General features: G+C 32.0%; 3 protein-coding genes across 3 annotated transcripts; 2 read left to right on the forward strand and 1 right to left on the reverse strand.

Annotated features, from left to right (window-relative positions):
• Window positions 1-569: 569 nt before the first annotated feature.
• LOC25500983 (F-box protein CPR1) lies at window positions 570-1,811 on the forward strand. Its single transcript, XM_013589520.2, has one exon. The coding sequence runs from the start codon at window positions 570-572 to the stop codon at window positions 1,809-1,811; it is 1,242 nt and encodes a 413-aa protein (XP_013444974.1).
• Window positions 1,812-7,357: 5,546 nt separating this feature from the next.
• Window positions 7,358-8,608, reverse strand: LOC25500985 (putative F-box protein At1g32420). The gene has a single exon (XM_013589522.3). The coding sequence runs from the start codon at window positions 8,606-8,608 to the stop codon at window positions 7,358-7,360; it is 1,251 nt and encodes a 416-aa protein (XP_013444976.1).
• A 4,810-nt stretch (window positions 8,609-13,418) lies between these two features.
• Window positions 13,419-14,371, forward strand: LOC120577467 (uncharacterized). The gene is made up of 3 exons (XM_039829008.1): window positions 13,419-13,504; window positions 13,624-13,956; window positions 14,092-14,371. Exons 1-3 carry the CDS (start codon window positions 13,419-13,421, stop codon window positions 14,369-14,371), a joined length of 699 nt encoding a protein of 232 aa, XP_039684942.1.
• The last annotated feature ends 3,659 nt before the right edge of the window (window positions 14,372-18,030 follow it).

Here is an 18,030-nt window from a genome sequence, read left to right on the forward strand (position 1 = left end):
TGTTTGTAGTTTGTTGTTAGTCCCACATCGCTCAAATTTAAATGTATAAATATGTTTGAGTACCTTCATCTTTTGTGCTAGCTTTTGGATAAGATCCAAACCTATTTAACACCGATAATATTTAATACTATTAAATGTGTCTTCGTTAAAGATGACATCATCATCTACTACTAGAAGGAAGACATTTAAGAGGCTTCATTACAAAATTATGTATAGTGCAATGTTTTTGAGTGCCAAAGTCAAACTAGAAGGAAGACATTTAAGAGGCTTCATTACGATTAGAACAAATACATGTGTCAAACAGTTTTACTCTATAACCGTAGAACAATTAATCCTAAAAAGGATATGATATATTAAGAAATATAAAATTCATTTAGATTTTAAAATTTCTTAACAACTAAGGAAAAAAATCTTTTCTAGTTTATAAATGATTTGCAATTTATCAAATTTCTTATCAACTAAGTAAACTAATCTTTTCTGGTTTATAAATGATTTGCAATTTATCTAATAACCCCAATCCAACAAGCATAGAAACCTTTCTATCCCTCGTCATTGAGAGATTTTAATTCATGGCTGCTGCAATACATAAGCTGGTAAGTACTGCTTACATTCCTAACGACCTTGCTTTCTCTATTCTTTCCAAATTGCCTCTTAAATCCCTCAAACGATTCACATGTGTTAAAAAATCATTTTCCCTTTTATTTCAAAGCCCTGATTTTATGAACATGTTCCGAACCAATTTCATATCCAAACACAACGAGGACAATGAAAACATACGTCTCATCTTAAAGGAAAAGACACAAATGATTCCCTTTCCATACACCTTATGCACATTTTCTGGTGAGAAGTTGGAGGATGGGGAGAGATTAGATTGTCCACCTCCATTTCATGAAGATGACTTAGGTATTGAGATTTTTGGTTTTGCAAGTGTTAATGGCACTCTTTGTCTCTACCAAGGCATTTACTATGACACAAAAATTGTGTTGTGGAATCCTGCTACCACAAAATTTAAGGTTGTTCCTCCTAGCTTTCAACCGTATGACAACATTGAAGTTAAGACACCTCCTCTGGCATTTGGTTATGATCATGTTAGACATGACTATAAGTTGATTCGGATTGCGCATTATCCCTTAGACTTTGAAGGTCATTGGGTTAGTGTACCTGATAAGGATAGCTATTTTTGGGATGTGGATTATGATCATACTTTATGGGATGGACGAGTGGTGGAGATGAACGACCCTTTCTGGGAGTTATATAGCCTCAAAAGTAACTCTTGGAGGAAAATTGATGGCATTGAGATGCGTATTAATTGGATAGATAGCTATCCGGTGAACTTGAATGAATTTTGCCATTGTTTAGAACTAAACAGGATTGTGTCATTTGACTTTATCAATGAAATATTCTTTGCTACAACCTTACCCTCGGTTGGCTTAAAAAGGCCTAGGGAATGCGAAACGTTTTTTCGGTTACCTAGAATCAGGCTGAATAGCTACTTAGCAGTGATACATGGGTCTATTGCTTTCATCTCTAATATTGAGGTGTTAAGTTTTTATGACATATGGATTTTGGGTGAAGTCGGTGTTAAAGAATCGTGGATTAAACTCTTTGTTGTTGATGCACCTTGCAAAATGCGTCCTTTTGGGATAGGCATCAAGAGCTTTATATTCTTCATAAAAGGTGATGAGGAGATAGCTTGGTATGATTTAAGTACCCAAAGGATTGAGGAGATCAAGGTCAAAGGAGAGTCAGCTGGGTTGCAAATTATTGTTTATAAGGAAAACCTTCTTTCTTTTGAAGGAATTAATATTTAATGTATTGGTAGTTTAATTTATATTTACTTTTACCCTGCATTGATTTTATAAATAAACCAAAATATGAGCTTATGAAAGATCATAACTTAGAGAATAATATTTCTGCACAATTTGTTCAAAGGGAATAATAATTGTGATCAGTGGAATGAACCAAAAAGAGTCGATTTTCCGAGGGCCAATGTTTTGCCTCTCTGATTTGCATCAAGAGTTTCACTCTATGAAATAAGGTGTGAAGACTATTCTCATACTATATTACTGATTTGAAAGTGATCATGGAGGATTTGGAAAATCTCTATGAATTTTCATACCTATATGATGATAACAAAAAAAGTATAATCCCTAACACAGAAAAATATTCTACCTCTTTCAATTTAGAAGGAAGGGAACTCTAATTTAAACATCTTTGAAAGAAAATAGAGAAGGGTAATTTACTCATTTCTTATCAATTAAGCAAACAAATATTCCACATTTAAAGAAGATAAGATATATACCCAAAATGAAAAAAAATAACAATTGGAAATAAATTTCATGGTTTGGCTGTTCTCAAGATGATGATTTATCTATTGAGATTTTGGGTTTTGCTAGCGTTAATGGCATTCTTTGTCTCATTTAAAGCTATGACTATGGTGTAAAAACTGTATTGTGGAACCCTGCTACTGGGGATTTCTGTTAATTCACATTTTCGCATTTTGTTTCACAATTCTATTTGTGCTAATATTGATTTGTGGCCTTATGACAAGTGTGACATCTGTTTTGTTCGTTGGTATTTATGTACTCATAAGAGCTTTGAAGCTTTGTTAGTTATTATTCAATGCAGAGTGACTAAAATCCCAAGTTCTTATGATCTGTATTTTTCCTAAAACAATGATATGTCCTTAACTTTTCCTACATAATTGTTGTTGTTGACAAATTAGATTATGATTCTAATATGAAGAATCTCATGTATATAAGCTCAAGTCTTGTTATAATATGAAGAATCTCTTGTATGGCTTCAAACTTGATTAATATTGTATGAACGAATTTGTTATGCAACACTTGTTTTTGATTTCTTGTAGTGTGTTCAATTAAAGTTGCTTACTAATTTATTGGCAATGCTTTAAATATATCATTTTGAGAAATGATATTTGAACATCCATTTTATGACAACTTTTGCGACAACTTTCTCTCTCATACTCACGTTACTTTTTAATTTATCTCTCTATTGTTTTGGTTTTCGTGTAAATACCAACTTTTTTCTTTGTAAATTATGGTTGTCCCATAAGTGCTCAACCAAATGGTTGTTCAAATAACACTCCTCTATTATTTTATTCAAAGAAAAAAAAATCATTTGAAGGAAAAAAATTGTTGATGGTTTAGGTGTGGATAAGAAAAGTTTAGCTATGGATTTGTTGCGAAATTGCTATCATAAAATGTAGTTATGTTGCTACAGAAAATACATTTTGAATGCTTGTTTGCGATGGAATAACTAAATATCTGCTAGGATTTTACTTTTAATAACTACGGATTTGCTAAGAATTAATTCCCTGGAAATTTTTTCTCTCAATCCATGCTGCGGCCAATTCAATAGGTATTCCATAGCATATCTCTAGCAAACTTTGATTGCTAGAAATTAGCTACGAATTAGCTACAAAATGCATCGCAGCAAATCACATATTTTCTTGTCGTGAGTGTCCTTTCAAGTTGTGAGCATTTCCATGCCAATAGTTGCATGAGAATATCCTTTGATCCATATATATGAAGATGATGAATAGTCTCAATAACTGCACATTCGTTCGAAACTGGATTACGAGATATTAACGAATTAACTTCTCTAAAAGATACAACAGCTCATTGGGTCTTTAATTATTTAAAATATTTAGAAGAAATACATCATTACAAGTTGAAAAACAAATTTGCTCATTACTTCTTTGATTAGAGTGATGATTCTAGAGATTAATTAAATTGGGTTGTAATTTTGTAAAAGGAACATGTATTTCAATGATTACACTGAAAATGAAGTAAAGGTTGCAACTTTTGCAGTTTTTTCGATCACAAAATTTGTTAGTTTTTTTTTTTTTGTTGGAAAGTTTGTTACATTTTGGTGTGTGAACATTTTCCTTTGTACTATTGAAATCCCAGTGTATGTATGATATTAGGAGTAAGGACTAATGGTTACAATTTTTCTATGATGGTTGAAAAATATAAGATGTGTCAAAGCTGAAGCCACATCGAAGACATGTTTTATTTTCGACACTGGCGCGACATTTATGTCAATGCTTGTGTTTGAGTTTGTGTCTCTGTTTCATATAGAACATACTAACACAAGTTAATTGTTTGTAAAATGTAAATTGTAGTTGGGATTGTCGACTACTGCTTTGACGACACGTTGCGGACATGCATATGGTGCAAAAAAATATTGAATGATGGGAGTACATATTCAAAGATCATGGATAGTTTATTCCTAGCTGCACTCATTCTTCTTCCAGTATTTTTCTTCACAACCCTACTTTTGATTCTCTTAGGCTAAGATGAAAGCATATCAGAACTGTAGAAACCATTTCTCTTTGGTCAATTCCAGTTATGTTTGCTTTTATTGTCTCATAAACGCACTTGCCAAACATTCTTTCAATCTCAAAAACACCATCGTTGCATTCTTGGCTGCTTTTTCCATAATCATTTATGCATTCCTCTTTTGGCATTAGGCAAATCAGTTAGATAGAATCTGCTTGTATGAGTCCATTGTATAAGCATTTCTGCTAGTAAGAAAATCGTAGAGAAAGTTTTACAATTGAATTTTGTTTCTATTCTCTCTATGTTATGAATATCTTAACATCTACGAAGCTTCACTCTCTTTTGATTTGCATATATAGTCATCATATATATCTTTTACTCTATTCCAAATGAATTAATACTATCTTAGGTTAACTGTTCAAATTGAGTAATTGACTATATATGTAATATACACAAATTTAAAGTGTGAAAAAATGACCTTGTAAAAAAAGAGAGAAGATTTTACTCGTGTAATTTAAGATTTTTCTTATTTTTGCCCTCCTATTTTTCACTATTGACATAACGTCCAGTAGTGCTATATATCCCGACATTTCTATCACGAAGAGATGGTGAATTACCAAGTAGCCAATTAAAGTTCTGCCTGGCCAGAAAACAGGGAGGTTCTATTCTTAAAAGATTAGAGCCAAATAAACAGAAAATTGTAACAAATTACTTATTTATGCAAATTACTTATATTCTGAAAACAAATTCACATATAGTTTTGGAGTATAATTCAACGAACAAACATTCGACACAATAAATCAACTAGTTTATGGGATAAGCAAATTTAGTATAATTCATTCATAACTATAAGTGAATTTATTTCATATTACAACTTTTTCTTTTAAACAATTTCATATTTCATACTTATGCTGTAAGTACTTCAAATTAATAACCTATATCTGGAGGCAATTTCATGCAGATCAAAGATGGTTAACACAATTAAAACAAAAACTAGAGCAATATGCAAATAAAAAATAAGCATAAATAATAAGATATGGGCAATTGAGTATCCAATTGATATATATTAATAACTTCATTACATTCACCTCGGTATAAAATCCTTAATCCAATAACAATGTCCTTCAAACTGTAGACTGAAACCTTAGAGATTAGACATCAAAAACAATTAATTATTCATTACTCCAAAAAGAAAGAAGATTTTGCTTATAAGTTATAATCTGCATAAAATAAACCAAGTCCCCTTTAGGACATACTTCCCCAATCCTTTGGGTACTAAAATCAAACCAAGCTAGCTCATTATCCTGTTTTATGATGACTATATGGCTCTCCCTGCTCCAATAGGACGCATAATTCTAAAAAAAAAGGGTCCAAGAACGAAGAATTTAGTCCACGATTCCTTGACACTAATTTAACCCAAAACCCGTATGTAAACATAAGTTGTCTGGAATTCATTAACGATCAAAGAAATAGACTCATTTAACACCACTAAGTTTCTCTCCCGTTAGTGTAAAAGGAGGTAGTATGTCTGATTCAGAGGGTAAATTTGTTGAAAAGAATATCTCATTACTAAAGTCGAAAGACAACATATAACTTTGTGGCATGAGTAGTTGAGGACAAGCTCTTAGCTTCTTCAAAACAAAGTCGATGACAACCTTATTTGAAAGAAGGAAAAAACTCGGCATTATACAGTTAGAAGTGAATACTATTTGTGCTTGGAAGAAATTGTGGATAATTCATTTTGTATCAACCTGGTCAATAGGTGCGTATATTGAAGTTAAAGGAAATTTTTTGATTTGGCCAATATGCAAAGGTTGTCTCCCAACACGGGCAAGACTAAGGGTGTGTTTGTTTCAAGTTTACCAAATTTATTCCTAGGAATAACATTCCTTGGAATATAAAGATGGGAATTTTATTCCAAGAAATGTAGGAAAAATATGTTTCGTTAGCTTTATAATATTCCTAGGAACCATAAAAATAAGGATTATAATAGGTAAACTATTTATGAATTTATTCTCATCTCCATGGGAACTTTATTCCCACCCTTTTCCTTGGGAAATTTTTTCTATTCCCAGGAACATTTTATACCAAGGAATAAATTTTAGTAAACTTGTAACAAACATAGGCATATACATTTCTATCATTTTATTCCCGGGAATCAACAATTATAACTTGAAACAAACACACCCTAAGATAGAGAAATAAATTGTCCGACGGAATGTGTGGTGTGCACTGAAAATTATGATGATGCAAAGCACATTTTGTTTTATTTCCCATGGTCGTAAATGTTTGGAAGACTTACAACTTATGGCAGGTTATAAAGAAGGAGATGCAACAAAGTTATACTGTTGAAACTATTTTATTCGTACTTATGGCAAGTTATTCTTAATTCTAATTTGAAAAACCATTTGAAGTTGGATTGAAATTTGGTGCAATTTTTTGCACACTTTAATAGTGCTGTCAATGGTAAACGAGACGATGAGTATGAAGTTGAATATGAGTCAAGACATAAGTACCTACATTGAAATTGAAGAAGGCTCGTATGATTGTCTAAGCTAGAAATGCTTACATCCCATAAATATTTGAGGAATTTCAAGAGGAATACGAGGAATATCAAGACACTTGCATAAAGGTGTATATTGAAAGAAGGTTTGTATGCTGTCACAAATTATGATAATGTAAAAGAGTGAGCAGTTATGGGAAATCCTACTAAACAAAAAGTTTATTGTGTTTGTTGTAAATTTGAGACACATGGCATCTTATTTATTTTGATAGTTTTTATTTATTTATTTTGTTTTTTCAATCAAAACATGCAATTAAAGTGATTCAATTAAGTTTTGTTTTTGAAATGAAAAATACCAGCTTCATATTACCAATTAGAGCATTCAAGAAACTATTAGCGTTCACTAATATTATTCTTTAATCCCCTTCAATAATATATATTTGACAGGCATATGCAATCAATGAATGAATATGATATTTCATAAGCTCATATTTTGGTTTATTTATAAAATCATTGCAGGGTAAAATAAAATGAAAATTAAATAACCATAACATTAAATATTAATTCCTTCAAAAGAAAGAAGGTTTTCCTTATAAACTATAATATCCCACCCAACAGACTCTCCTTTAACCTTGATCTCCTCATACCTTTGGGTACTTATATCATACCAAGCAGCTATCCCGTCACCATGTTTCATGAAGAATATAAAGCTCTTTATGCCTATCCCAAAAGGATGCATTCTGCAAGGTGCATCAACAACAAAGAGTTTAATCCACGATTCTTTAACACCGAGTTCACCCAAAATCCATATGTGATAAGATCTTGTCACCACAATATTGGAGATGAAAGCAATAGACCCATTTATCCCTGCCAAGTACTTCTCCAGCCTGAGTCTACGTTTCCGAAAAAATGATTTGCTTTCTCTACACCTTTTATAGCCAACCGAGGGTAAGGTTGTGGCAATGAATATCTCATTGATAAAGTCAAATGACACAATATCATAAGATGGGCCTAACCAATGGCAAAATTCATTCAAGTTCACCGGATGACTATCTGCCCAATTAGAATCCATCTGATAAATGCCATCGATTTTCCTCCAAGAGTTACTTTTGAGGCTATATATCTCCCAGAAAGGGTCATTCATCTTCACTATTTGCCTATCCCAAACAGTGTGATCATAATCCTCATCCCACAAATAGCTATCCTTTTCAGGTACTTCAACCCAATTACCTTCAAAGTCTAAGGGGTAAGACGCAATCCGGATCAATTTATAGTCATGTCTAACACGATCATAACCAAATGCCAAAGGATGTATCTTAAACTCAATGTTGTCATACGGTTGAAAGCTACGCGGAACAACCTTAAATTCTGTGGTAGCAGGATTCCACAACACAATTTTTGTGTCATGGTAATTGCCTTGGTAGAGACAAAGAGTGCCATTAACACTAGCAAAACCTAAAATCCCAATACCTAAGTCATCTTCATGAAATGGAAGTGGACAGTCTAATCTCTCCCCATCCTCCAATTTCTCACCAGAAAATGTGCAAAAATGGTAGGGAAAGGGAATCATTTGTGTCTTTTCCTTTAGGATGAGACGTGTGTTTTCATTGTCCTCGTTGTGTTTAGATATTAAATTGGTACGAAACATGTTCATAAAATCAGGGCTTTGAAATAAAAGGGAAAATGATTTTTTAACACATGTGAATCGTTTGAGTGATTTGAGAGGCAGTTTGGAAAGAATAGACAAAGCAAGGTCGTTAGGAATGTAAGCACTGCTTACCAGCTTAGATGTTGCAGCAGCCATGAATTAATAAAATCTCTATATGACGAGTGACAGAGAGATCTCTATGCTTGTTGGATTGGGGTTATTAAAAAAAATTCAAATCATTTCTACACATTGAAAGATTTCTTTACTTAGTTGATAAGAAATGTTTTTTTGACAGAAAAAAAAAAAACATTTCTTATCAACTAAGCAAAGAAATCTTTACATGTGTATAATTGTTAAAATCTAAACGAAATTTCTATTTCTTAATATATCATATCTTTTCTAGGATTAATTGTTCAACAACGATAGTGTAAAACTGTTTCACACATGTGTTTGATTTAATCATGTTATCATGTCATTTTGTTATGTAATTTAACATGAGTTTAATGGTGGTGGGTTGACAGTGTGAAAGAAATCACACTAAAAGTTCAAATAAATTAAATTTATCCTCCTATTTGCATTTCATAGTTTTCTTTGACACAATTATATTTTTAGATTTTTTTGGGGGGCAATTATATTCTTAGTTATTCTTTTTTTGAAATATATATTCTTAGTTATTATGTTGCTTAATTGAAAAGATATGGTAAAATTATGAGTTTTTCTATTTACACCCCATGTTTTTCTGGTTACACCCAAATTTTCTTAAAAGTTTTTTATAATATCAAAATTGTCCTTTTATATAAATTTTCTTAAAACCCTAATTTTATTCATTGTCACTGAGTTTCACCCTCTTTCACCCCCACAAGCGATCACAAGCAAACAAGGAATATGCTCTAAAATTATTTGAAAATCAAATTTTATAAAAAGGTAATATTGTCATTTTGGGGTGCAACCATGATTAACTAGGGTGCAAGTAGAAAAACTCTAAAATTATTTGATTTTATCTTTTTAAATTCATAGCGTCTTTTCATTTCTTTTCTTAACTTTTTGGGAAGATTGTGTTTTCTTGATTTTTTTTTGAGAAATGTTTTCTTGATTATTAATTACAGTTTTACTTTATTTTTTGAAAGATACATTTTTACTATATTATTTATCTAAAAGTTAATTATTAAAGTTTGTATCAAAATTGATACGAAGGATAATCGATCCTCAGACATTCAAACTAGAACACTCATTCAAAGTAGCACACTCGATCATCCAAACTTTCAAACCAAGACCACCAACAAATAATATAATATTTTTTTTTGTAACGTTCAACTTTTTGCTTAAAGATAATGATATGATTATTTCATAAATTGTTATTTTTTTAATAAAGGTATACATATTTATTTAGGAAATTTATGTATTGTTATATTGTTTGTATAAAAATTTATGATATATCATCTTACCAATAATAATATTTAAAATCATATATTATGAAATTGGGTTGGAATATTGACTCAATTAATTGTTTTACAATGATCGCAAATAGAAAATAATGAAATTGTAATAAAATAATTCAAATGAATGAGAAATTTGGAAGAAAAATTACAACATTATATCAACCTTATAAAGATAAAGACAGAGATACAAATATTTGATAAAATTTATTTGGAAAAAGAAATCAAATAACAAATCTTTTTTTGATGGTGGTCGGATTTGAACCCCGAACCTTGCATATATTATGCATTGTCCCTTCCAACTGAGCTAAACTCACGAGGATAAAATAAAAAATCTTTAACTGTATAGAAAAATTATAAGAAAGATATATAAAGACATTATTTATCTGAAAGTTGACAATTGAAGCAAGTCTGAAAAGGGAAAGAGAATAAAAAAAATAAAATCAATACAATGCATTCAAAAGTAAATAGCAAAAGAAGTTGTCTTTTTTAATTTGTTGTTATATTATTAGTGTGAAACATCCTTTTCATGATTTTTTTTTAAGGAATGGCTTCTTTTTTTAGTATATAGAGTTGTCAAATGGGTCGGTCCGGCCCAACCCGCTTTGGTTCGGTGGGCCAACACATATAAATGGGCTGAAGGGGGCCGACCCACTTTATTCATGAACTGCCAAAATTATTTTATAATTTCTTTTAGTATTTTTAATGGGCCAGACCGCAAGCCTGGCTAGCCGGCCTGACCCAGCCTTTGAAAACTATAGGTCCGGGGGGCTGGCCCAAAAAGATAGGGTCACTTTTTTCATGCTTGTTTTTACGGCCCGACCTGTACTAAAATAGTGGGTCGAGGGGCCTGCCAGTGGACTCGGCCTATTTTTGATAGCTCTAGTTACATATGAAGGAAGGAATGACTTAGATTAAATAGTTTGGTTCGTCCCTTTTGAACGAAAAAAAAAAATACAAGAAAAATGGGTTTAAATTGTATTGACGTTTTTTTTTAATAAGTCAAAACGGAATATATTAACATTAAATACGCATTTTTCTTAACACAAGGCGTACTAAAAAGAACATGAAAGTTTCCTTAAAAAAAAAAAAAGAACATGAAAATTTTACAAAACACAGAACCACAGGATGAAACAACTGAAAAAATAAGTATTAACAAAATGACCAAACAAATAAAAAAAGGTATGATAAACGAAAGTAACACTAGGAAACTTAGCCTTTAGCCACCAAAATGAATTGTCTTGATAAATCTATTTTCAAAAGAGAAAAGAAAGCCTTTTTAAATGGATTTGTAATACGGTTTTGGTGGCTTATGGTAACGAAAGTAACAAAAGGTTAGTAGAAAGAGGTGAGTAGATCACAAAAGAAATTTTGGACAAGTTCAAAGTCAAACCTGCTTGCGCATCTTGTCCCCTAAATCGAAGAAATTTACCTTTAAAACCCGAAGGATTTTTCAATTATGACCAAAATCCTAGTTACAAAAAACTCTTATGGTATTTCCGATCAAACCTTGAAGAAAGTTGTCGTATACACATATAAGAAGGTTGAAACACACATTTAAAAGACGCTAATACCCCGGCAGTTAACTACCGCCGGTTTCAATTTCCTCGGCAGTTAACTGCCGACAAAACTTCGGCAGTTAACTGCAGCCGGTTCCTCTTTTTCCTTCGCAGTTAACTGTCGATGCGTCTTGAAGTCCTGAAATGGCAGAAGCACTTGCTTCTGGACCTGTAATGTGTTATAAACACATAACACAAACCTATTTCAATATTTTCACATCAACAACAATAATAAATTATCAACATTTGATTCAAATAAAAATGCACCACGATAGCAAATTACCAACATTAGTTAAAATACATAATGTCAACCAAATACGAACAAAAGTCACCAAAGTTTGAAAATGAAACTAAGAAAGCCTAAAACCAACAATTCCTAAACATCAACTACAAGTAATCCTACTCCTGGTTCTAGTCCTGCTGTTGCCGCCTCCTCGGCCTCTGGCCTCGCCTCCTATCAATATCGGCGCGATCTGCTCCCTAACATGGCTCATGGCTTGAAACCATTGTTGAGAACTCATGACCTCCTCCTGACCCATCTGCGCATCAGCATAGGCAATAGCGGCACTAACCATGTCATAGGTATCATACATTCAAAATTTAAGAGAATCAAAGACAAAAATAACAAAAAACGATAATGTTAAGATAAATAAAAGTAAAATTAGTACAATTATTATTTATTTCACTGCAACTTCATAGTCTCAAAAGCAAGCGTAAAAAGATTATTATGGCATAAACCAATTACATCAAAAGAAACTTCATAAAAAAAGTTAAGAGAAAACTTATTAAGATTATTATTGCGATAGAATTTTACTTTTTTTTTTTTTTTTTTTTTTCTGTGATCTCCTTATACCTTTTGTTTTTCAATTTTTTTTTATCATTATCAACATCTCTATATGATTAAAATACCAAGGGTAAAAAAAAGAGAGCATCTAACAAAGTTTGCTGATTGCGAGATTAAGAAATTGAGAGCAGAATCAAGAGCAGTAAAAGAGCAGTTGCTGATCACATTATTTGCAATACATAGGATAGGAGTTATAATGATGGATGAACTTTGAGTAGAAAAAGAAAGAGAGATAGAAATACTCACTTGAAGAGGTCTACAATCAGGGAATGATAGAGTTAAAAAGTCTCATGAGTTTAAGTGGGATTGTTTGATGGGTGTAGTGTTTATAGATTGTACTTGTGGAATAAGAGAGAAAAATGCTAAAAACTAAGTTTGAAAAACACTACGGAAGGTCTATTATATATGAGATCACAAAAGGAATATTCTACATAATATTTTATCCAAAGTAACTTAGAGAATTATCTAGAATATTTTTACAATGTAAATATAACTGTTTACTATTTAATTAAATATTAACAGTACTAAAAAGTCTTATACAAAATCTATCTAGTAAAGTAATTCCTCAAAATCCATGTTTATTTTCTTTCTAATACCGACGGATTCTTTTTTAAGCAGTAAAAAGTCTCAAATGAATACAATTGAGTTTTGTGAAACTCTCTTTAAAAAAATCTTAAAAATCCTAATTGAATACCATATGATTTTTTATATTATATAAAAGTCCAATACACTTATAGCAAGAATCAATTTTTGAAATGTTGAACATTTCTCTTTAGTTATTACAATTAGATAGACGACTCTTTTGTAGTTTGAAAGTAGTGTCCTTGTTTGTTATGGAGCTTGTCCCTACGACGACTTACTGAAATGTATCATTCAATCTTATCTTTATCTTTTAAAATAGTAATGACCTTTAACTACTATGTTACAGGTGGAAAGAACAATTACAAGTGCCTTGTGGATTGGTTTTCTGAAAATCCCTCACCCATACACCGCTTTTTGATATCTGGTGATAAAGACATAGACTTCACCTGCAGATTGCTTCAAAACTTATTTAGGTGGCACAACATCTTCTTCCTTGCATGTCCAGGAAAGGCTGATGGTTATGTCAAGAGAGTAGCATTTATAAAATGGCAGTGGTCTTCAGTGCTCAAGGGGAAATATCTTACTGGAAAAATATTTCTGTTATCCTCCTGATTGGTATAGAAACTAGAAGGTGTGTCTTGAAAATCCCTTCTCAGCTGCTGAGGAGCCCACATCTTCACAAAATGTAGAGAACCATATACCTTCCTCGTGCATAAAGTTATTTGGTGAAGATCTAAAATTGTGTAATAGGCAGAATAGGCAGATTAAGGAGGTATTGAGTTCGTACCCGAACGGAATCTCCATCGAAGAACTTAAGATAAGAATGGGTATTCCTGGAATGACTAAATTGTTTATCGAAGCGATAGTATCTATATCAGAAGTACAACTTTTGTATATAGGAGATGATAATTTTTGTGTGCGTTTGATCCCATCAACAACATCTACCGTTAAGAAGAAGAAGCAGAGGGATGCTGATCATTCAGAAATGCCTGTGTTATTTTCTTCTGATTCTTTTGGGGATGATGTGGAAACTTTTGTTTTGTCATCTAGAGGATCGCGTCTTATTTCCCGATCAAGAAGCAGGTTTGCTAGTTTTGTTGATCTTCTCTTGATAACTATCCTTTTCGCTATGCAATATTTTTTATGATCATTATGTAGCTACTTGTTGCAAGAATAATTCATTAGTAATAATTTGCTACATGTTTTTTACGTTGTCAGGGAGGATCTAGCTCATAGATTACAAAGGCATGGACCCATGTTTTTTATGTCTCTCACCGAAAATGAAATCCTTCAATTGGTGGAATTATTGATAACAAAGTTGAAATGGTTGAAGGAAAGCCCCTCAGAAGCATTTCCTTTTAGTCTAACTCAATCAGTTAGGCTAACTAGGTCTACTTTACTTGTGAAAGAGCTGCTAATTGATGGCACATGGCGCAAAAATCTTGAGATCCGTTTTTCTAAGGCTCTGTTTAGCAAGCCCGATAAATTAGAAGACTAAAGGATCAATTAAGCCAATATGATACTACGTTCCTTAATGCAAAATTTAGGTACTTTCGCTTTGAATTAAATTTTGTAACGAGTTTCAGACCTTGTTCTGCTATAAAGGTTATAACCTAGCTAAACATGTTTTGCTAGAAATTTGATAGAAATTTGCTACCATTTCCGCTGTAGTAAATCACTGATTATCTTGTAGTGATTGTTCGGCATTCATTTGATCTTTGGATACAAAAATGGTTAATTCTAGCCCTCCCCTTCAAAATTCTATCTGAAGAGTAGTAACAATGGTAGGTTCAACTTCTCTTGTTTCAGGCATTGTTATAAATATTATAGTTGGTTCAACTTCTATTTGTTGACCAATATTATGAGTTTTGCAACTCATGGTTGAAATGTTTTATATCTGATAGAAGAAGGTTTATGAAGATTACCAGGCATGTGAAATCATCCATGTCACTGAAGTCACTAATCTTGAAACTCACTGAAATTTTAAGGGTTAATAGTGCTTTACCCCCTATAATATACGCTATTTCCGGTTTATCCCCTGTAAAATTATATTTTTAAATTCCATCCTTGTAATTTGAAATTCTTTGGTTTTGGACCTTCATGACATCAAATTTCAAAATTGATGATACTTTCGCCCCTTGTAATTTGAGCAGATTTTAGTTTACCCCCCTCTAATTTGAGCAAATTTCGGTTTACCTCCTGCCATATCATCGATTTTGTATAGTCACAATTCATGAATGTCCACAACCAAAAATCTTCCAAATTACAAGTACTAAATCTTTTTTTTTTTTTACAGGAGGTAAAGTACTATTAACACAAATTTTAATAAGGCCCCTGTCCGATTTCATTTTAAAACAGTTTTAGTTATTTGGTAAATGATGAAGATGCAAATTGCTTAACTATCATTCTTGATAACTTTTCTGAAAATCGAGAATATATGTCAATAAGAAAGAGAAAAATAATAGAATAAGAGTGACAAATCTTTAATATTGCAAAAGTTTATACGTAGATTCTTCAATAAAAATTCAATATGCTCAAGAACCAATTTCAATTGATTAACGAAAGTGGACAGATGGTAAAGGTTGATATGAGGTTCCTTCAACGAAGTCTGTTTGCGTGACTTCCACGAGAATGTGATGGAGCTACGTTTCTAGTTTCATTGGATTTTTCACTGTCTAACTATACTAGAACTGAATGTGAAATTGATGGGGAAGATCATGCTTATCATTATTGAGAGTATCTGTAAAAATGCATAATCAGTGGCAACTAAATTCTGGTTCATTGAGATTAAAATGAACAAATTTTATCAAACGTTTTTCTATTTACAATCCGATGTTAGTTTTCTTGGCCAATTTACAGCATGATGTCCTGTGTCTCAAAAGTGTTATCATGGAAAGTTGAATTCCCAAAAACACACTTCATCATCCATATTTATCTCTGCTTTTAGGAATGTTTAACTGGCTTGGCTAGGTTACTAAACGAGTTAGTGAAAAATAGTATACAAGAGTTTACTTGAATTTGTATGATTTTGGGACGTCGAAGAAGTTGTATGCTAGCTACGAGATTTTCTGCAAAATCGGAGTCGAATTTATTTTTTAATCGGTTTCTATCATGTAGTCTATTTTCCGTTTATTGATTTGTTCAAATTTGTGTGACTTGATGATGCCAATTAAATGAATTGAGGTTTCTACGACAAGTGATTAAGATATTAATGCTATTTTCATGAAATTTATGTGTATACATTTCATTGAGGATGAACTTGATGGAGCAGTAAGCAAGATTAAATAGTTCAGTAATTTAGCAGGTGAACTTGACGGAATTAATTGCTCTTGGACATAATATGAGTCAAGCTACATGGATCTATAGGAATGACAGAGATGATAGAAAGAGATGAACCAGTGATAGTTGAAAAGTCATAAACTTGTATTAAGTAATTGCCGTAATATGCTATGCTTTATAATACTTTTTATGACAAAAATATACAAATTTCTTTCTCATAAAAGAAATATATATAGTTTTGTAGAGAAACTTTGTGAATCCTAAGCTTACAAATTCTATGTGGACAACTGGCGAAATGGACTCTTTGGTCCAAGATCACATTTCCCTCTTCAACTTTCATGTGATATGTTTGGATCCATGTTCAACCATATGCTCTCATTTCTGGGTGGGAAGTGACCATAGCATTATGAATCTATAATTTGTTGCTTCCATGTAATTTTGCAGGATCGAATTGCTTGTTGAATTTTCCAAAAACACGCTTATAAAGCTGCAAGTAGAGACATGAAACAGAAATAGCGATGATTCTCCACACCGTATGCGTTTTGATGCTTCATACAGTATAACGAAATTCTCTATCCCACATTATCTTTACAAAATCCACACAAATCTGTTACATGAAAAGGGTAAGATGAAAGAGTCATAACCATGTCTCTAATCTCCACCAAGACATCAATAACCTGTTTCTAAAATCTATCATGATCTGTGGCATCAACTATACACTAACAGAGTATACTAATTAAACTGGTTAATGCAAGAAAAAAAGTGTGGTTACGAAACATGCTTACGTGGCAAATGGACGAGACTTTGAATTGAATTTTTGACCTTCTTTCTTACTTTAATTAATAATTGATTAATTTCTTATTGATTAAGAAAACGAAAATTCCACATTTAAATAAGAAAAAAAAATCCTAAAACGAAAAAAGATTATAAATATATGTCATGGTTTGCATTTTTTGCGATGCCTTTCCTCTCACACTTTTTTGTCCTTTTGATTTGCTTTCTCCAAACTTCAGTCTGTTTCGTTATCGTCTATAGAGATTTCAATTCATGGCTGCATCAACAAATAAGAAGGTTAGTAATTCTCACATACACGACGACATTGCTTTCTCTATTCTCTCCAAATTGCCGCTTAAATCTCTCAAACGATTCACTTGTGTTAAAAAATCATGGTTTCTTTTATTCCAAAACCCTATATTCATGAATATGTTCCGCAACGATTTTTTCATATCCAAACATGACAAGGATGACATCAGCACATGTCTCCTCTTCAAAGAAAGGACACTCAACTTTGAATATCACGACTTTGATTGCCTCATGATAAATGGGTCTATTGCTTTCATCACCAATATCATGAGGACACTCAACTTTGACTGCGCTAACGTTTGAAAATTATTAACCGTGTTTTTTATGAAATTTTGATTTTGATTAAAACTACAAATATAAATATTTGTTGCTTTCAAGTTATAACAAACCAAATAGATCATGATTATTTATTTCAGTGACACACCAACTATATAACAAAAAAAAAATCTAAATTCGTTTTTTTATTTACATCAACAATGATCTTTATCGTAGGAAAAGTTGTTTAAAGGATATAATTGAGATAATGAAAAAGTAAGTATAAATATGCAGATGTGAAACAGGCAATCTAAGAGAGAAGAAGAAGGGTGAAAGTATAATTGAAGGGTGCTCGGTAAAACTTCTAAAAAATAGGGTCATTAACACCGATTATAGTCTCGATAGATGCAGAGAGAGCTCTTAAGTTTTTATTTAGTTGTGCTCAAAACAGTTATATTCTTTGTAAATACAACAATTTTTATTATAACCACTCAAGAGTTTTGTCTAAAAAAAAACCACCCAAGAAATCTCATTTGGGTT

Source organism: Medicago truncatula, chromosome 8 (genome assembly GCF_003473485.1).
Source record: "Medicago truncatula cultivar Jemalong A17 chromosome 8, MtrunA17r5.0-ANR, whole genome shotgun sequence".
In the NCBI taxonomy this organism is placed as follows: Eukaryota; Viridiplantae; Streptophyta; class Magnoliopsida; order Fabales; family Fabaceae; genus Medicago; species Medicago truncatula.